This window comes from Eurypyga helias, unplaced genomic scaffold (assembly GCF_000690775.1).
Source record: "Eurypyga helias isolate BGI_N326 unplaced genomic scaffold, ASM69077v1 scaffold13776, whole genome shotgun sequence".
NCBI lineage: Eukaryota > Metazoa > Chordata > Aves > Eurypygiformes > Eurypygidae > Eurypyga > Eurypyga helias.
Genome location: NW_010254842.1, coordinates 799 through 5150, shown reverse-complemented (window position 1 = coordinate 5150; position 4352 = coordinate 799). Strand labels below are relative to the sequence as shown.

At 46.7% G+C, this 4352-nt stretch overlaps 1 protein-coding gene across 1 annotated transcript in view; it reads right to left on the bottom strand.

Moving 5' to 3' along the window:
* Positions 1–4352, bottom strand: part of PAPSS1 (3'-phosphoadenosine 5'-phosphosulfate synthase 1) — a 26930-nt gene that overhangs the window by 22516 nt on the left and 62 nt on the right. Inside the window, exons 1-2 of the mRNA XM_010153155.1 lie at positions 4297–4352; positions 1161–1396 (exon numbers count right to left, since the gene is read on the bottom strand). The exon at positions 4297–4352 is cut by the window's right edge and continues 62 nt beyond it. Of these exons, the coding sequence (XP_010151457.1) occupies positions 1161–1396; positions 4297–4352 (292 nt within the window). The remainder of the gene's footprint in view (positions 1–1160; positions 1397–4296) is intronic.

Genomic DNA, 4352 nt, shown 5'->3' with positions numbered 1-4352 from the left:
GGAGTGTCCAAGGCCAGGCTGGATGAGGCTTGGAGCAACCTGGGCTATGGAAGGTGTCCCTGCCCATGGCAGGGGGGTTGGAACTGGATGGTATCTAAGGTCCCTTCCAACCCAAACCAGCCTGTGATGCCCTGCAAGTCTGAGTGCAGACCTTTCTACCCTGCCCCTGATTGGAGTTACATGCCCACAGCCACCTCTGCCTGGCTCACAGAAGCCAGGGCAGGTGTCACCTGCTGCTCCTGGTGTGGCCACCTTTCCAGAGCATCAGATTTCTCTACACCCCCCAGTCTGACAAGACTTGTATGCTCCAATATTGTTTCATTTCTGTGGCTTGCCAAGCACTGAAACCATTGGCGAATTTCCTTAGAGAACAAAGAACTTGCAAAAAATCCCCTAAAACCATCTCTTACTAAATCTGGTTATTCTCCCTCATATCTAAAGATTACTGGTTTACTGCAGAATCTTCTGTTCCCCAAATTATTACCAGAAGAACTGTCTGTACCCCTACAGCCAAAGAAATAACACCACCTCTTGCTGTGAAACGTGTGACCTACAGCTCCCGGGTCCTTCTTCGAGACACTCGGTGTTCACACCCCCTTTTTGTCTCTCCCATCCATGTTCTTGCACACAGACGAAAAAACTCTTCCCAAAACAATGTGAACATGGACTTGGGCTAATTTGCAGTATTATCTAATGTCACACGGTGCACACAGCATGAAATGAAGTAAAAAGAACTACGGGTAATTCAACATTTTTCCCTTAAGCCCCTTGGTAAAACACTGCTCAGACCATTCTTCCACTGAGAAGTTGCTTTTAAAAGCAATTTAACTGAGCCTTCAGGTGAGGTGTACACGGAGTCTTCACATTAATAACGTAAATGTGAAGCACAGGTCAAACAAGATGTTGTAATTTTAAGACTCTTGGTGTATCATTTTGGATTGTTGCTAATAGTTGTAGGACTAAAGTAATTTTTTTTTTAATATTTAAGATGAATGTTTCTGAAATTTGAGTAACCATCTCTAGAAAGCACTGATGTCATAAAAAAAAGACAAAAAAGCATTTGATTCTGGCTAAGTTGAGCGAGGGATTCCTGTAACTGAACTGCCGGGTGACATTTTGTATTTTCCCTGCACTTTCTCTAGAGGGGTTTTGACATTTACCTGAGTGTAAGGCGAGATGAAACTAGTAATGCACACCAAGCCAGCGTCTGCAAACAGTTTAGCAACCTCGGCGATGCGACGGACATTCTCTTCTCTGTCTTCCGGCGTGAAGCCCAGATTCTTATTAAGGCCCTGGCGAATATTGTCACCGTCCAACGTGTAGCAGGGAATGCCATGGCATACTAAATACTCCTCCAGTGCCATGCTCACCGTAGTCTTCCCAGCACCAGACAGGCCTAGAATATTCAAGAATGGAACATACCGTAAGTAAAACTGCAGTACACACACCGCTGCTCGTACGAGATGCCCCAGTGTGAGGGGATGCACATCCCCCGGTGCCGCTCTGGGCAGGGGTTACTACCTGTGCAGACCGTCTTCAGAAACCCAATGCAGCGTTCGCCTTTACAGCAGAAGAGGAAGGTCTCGCACTGAAGCGAATTTCAGACAACCCAAGAAATGGGATCAGACCAAGCCACACCCTGTTCTGACTCCTTGCAGGGTAACGGAGCTGAATTAGACACCACACAACTCACCCAGACTCTCTGCAGCAGTCATGTTCCATGCACTGCAGCGTGTTAGCAACAAAGACACTTTAATATTAAACTTTGGTCCGGGGAGGACCCCTCGCTGCAGCAGGGGGATGCACCCGAAGGGCCCGTGACTCCATGGGCAGCCCAGCTGTAGCAGGGGGCTCCCGAAGTATGGCACCCCAGGGGGGTGGGACACCATGCTGGAGCAGTTCATGGAGAACTGCAGCCTATGGGAGGGGCTCACGTGGGAGAAGCTGGTGGAAGACTGTCCCCCGTGGGAGGGACCCCACGCTGCAGCAGGGGCAAAGGGGGAGGACCCTCCCCTGAGGAGGAAGGAGCAGCAGAGACAGTGTGATGGACTGACCCCAACCCCCATTCCCTGTCCCCCTGTGCCGCTCGGGGAGAAAAGGTAGAGAAACAGGGAGTAAAGCTGAGCCCGGGAAGAAGAGAGGGGTGCGGGGAAGTGGTTTAAGATCTGGTTTTGTCTCTCATTGCCCTACTCTGATTTGATTGGTGACTGGTTAAATTGGTTTTTCTTCCCCAAGCCGGGTCTGTTTTGCCCGTGACCGTAACACATGAGTGACCCCTCCCTGTCCGTGTCTGCACCCACCAGCCTTCCCTTGTATTTTCTCTTCCCCATCCCACCGGGGGAGGAGTGAGCGAGCGGCTGTGTGGGGCTGAGTTGCTGCCTGGGTCTAAGCCACGACAGCGTGGGGAGCGGCTGTGCTACGTTCGCTGATGAGGTAGCAAGTTGAATCAGCTCCAGGTTGGGTTGGGCAAGGATTACAGCCTGGGCAAGGCTACAGAAGGAAAGCAAGCAATTAAGCAGACCCCCATCCTAGATGATAAGCATGATCAACCAAATTAAGGTTTCAGCAACTTCATCCTTTACTTCTCACTGATGCAGCCTTTGAGTTGCAGTGTTTGGCCCCACACCCAGCCTGCTATTCTCATGAAAGTTATGCTTTTCCATATTTCTGATACATTCCTCAGGGCTTTCTTTACTAGACCCCTCTGACTCGACAGCACAAGACACGCATTAGAATGTAGCTCCCAAACCTTGGCTTAAAACTGAAAAAGGATCTCTGCAGTAACTTCCCATACACTCCCACCACATGAGTGCTGATGAGGTGAGAGAATCTTGATGGGACTATACCACTGTTGCATCTTTTATTCCAAAGCCCGGCAGAATTAAAGACTCATGTTTGCACAGTTCTAGCATGGGTAGTATTGCTTACTTCAATGCCTACAGTCCATTTCAGCCCCTAACATCCGTGCTTCAACATCCTCCATAACCCAGCTTCCCTGACACACTCTCGCTACCTTACAGCCTTCCTACTTTTCTGTATTCTGCCACCACCCTTCTTCCTCATGACCAAAAAAATAAGGAAATTGGGCATTAAGATTCCATTTGTTTAAAAAGAATGACAGCTGGAAAATGCTGCCGTGTAGATAAGCGAGAAAACATTTTTATCGTGACCTTTTCAAAAGGATATTAATGAATTACCAGGAGAAACAGAAAGGCAGCCTACCAGATCATTCGAGCATTGCGAGGCAGGCTGGAGCTACCTGACAGAAACAGGGAGAGAAAGCGCTCCGTTCTTTACCAAAGAAATCCAGGACAGCAAGCTGCTGTACCAAATCTGTTTGGAAGGGCCTGCAGCAATCTGTTACCAACTACTGCTCTACCTTCCACACACATCCATTAACACCAGGGGAAACAGATTTTACTCTGGGTACTGAATTCCTCTAATGCGCTGAAGATCTTTAGGTATCACGATACAACAGTGCTCTAAATGGTTTACAAACTAATTAAATGACACTTTTTGTTATATTTGGGGTTTATTTTCAGCTTTAACTGAAAAAGGAAATATATTAAAGCTTCCAGGAACTTTGAAAGAACAAAATAATCCCCTTGTAGTTATGAAACAAAACTGTCCTCCAGAATTTACTTACTCCCTCTTTTTACAATCAAAAGAATTCAGCGAAAAACCATGGTGCTGATTTCAGAAGTAACTCCCAGTATGCACTGCCTCAACAAGCAGTTGCTGTCCAAAGGCATAGGGTTATGCTGGAATGCTACTTCAAACTCAGGAGACAAGAGCCTTCCAAAGAGAAGAGACCTTTACAGAAAGGTTTCAGAAACACAGACTCTAAAACAAGTTAGGTTTTCTTTATTAATAGATAAAATGGACAGTAAGAAGACCCAGAATTGGTTAAAACACAACAAAAAAGGCCCATACACTCCAAAACTCAACCGGAATTAAGCAGCAGACAGAGCCAAATAAACAATGCTCCAAGAGCACTGAACAAAATGCCTTCTCAAGTTACTCTCTGTCCCAGAGCAATTTCTTGCTAATCTACCTAAAAACAGTGGTAATATTGCATCAAGGCCCGAGATTCCACACACATTCAGCCTGCATGAAAAAAGGAGATACAGCTGAACAGCTTTTCAGAAGATTTTCTTGCTAATCTACCTAAAAACAGCCGTAATATTGCATCAAGGCCTGAGATTCCACACACATTCGGCCTGCATGAAAAAAGGAGATAGAGCTGAACAGCTTTTCAGGAGAGCAACTAAAGCAAAAGGATCCTCATGACTGTACCTGTTAACCAGACCGTGCACCCACGAAAACCACTTCTCGTTCCTACGGCCTCTCTT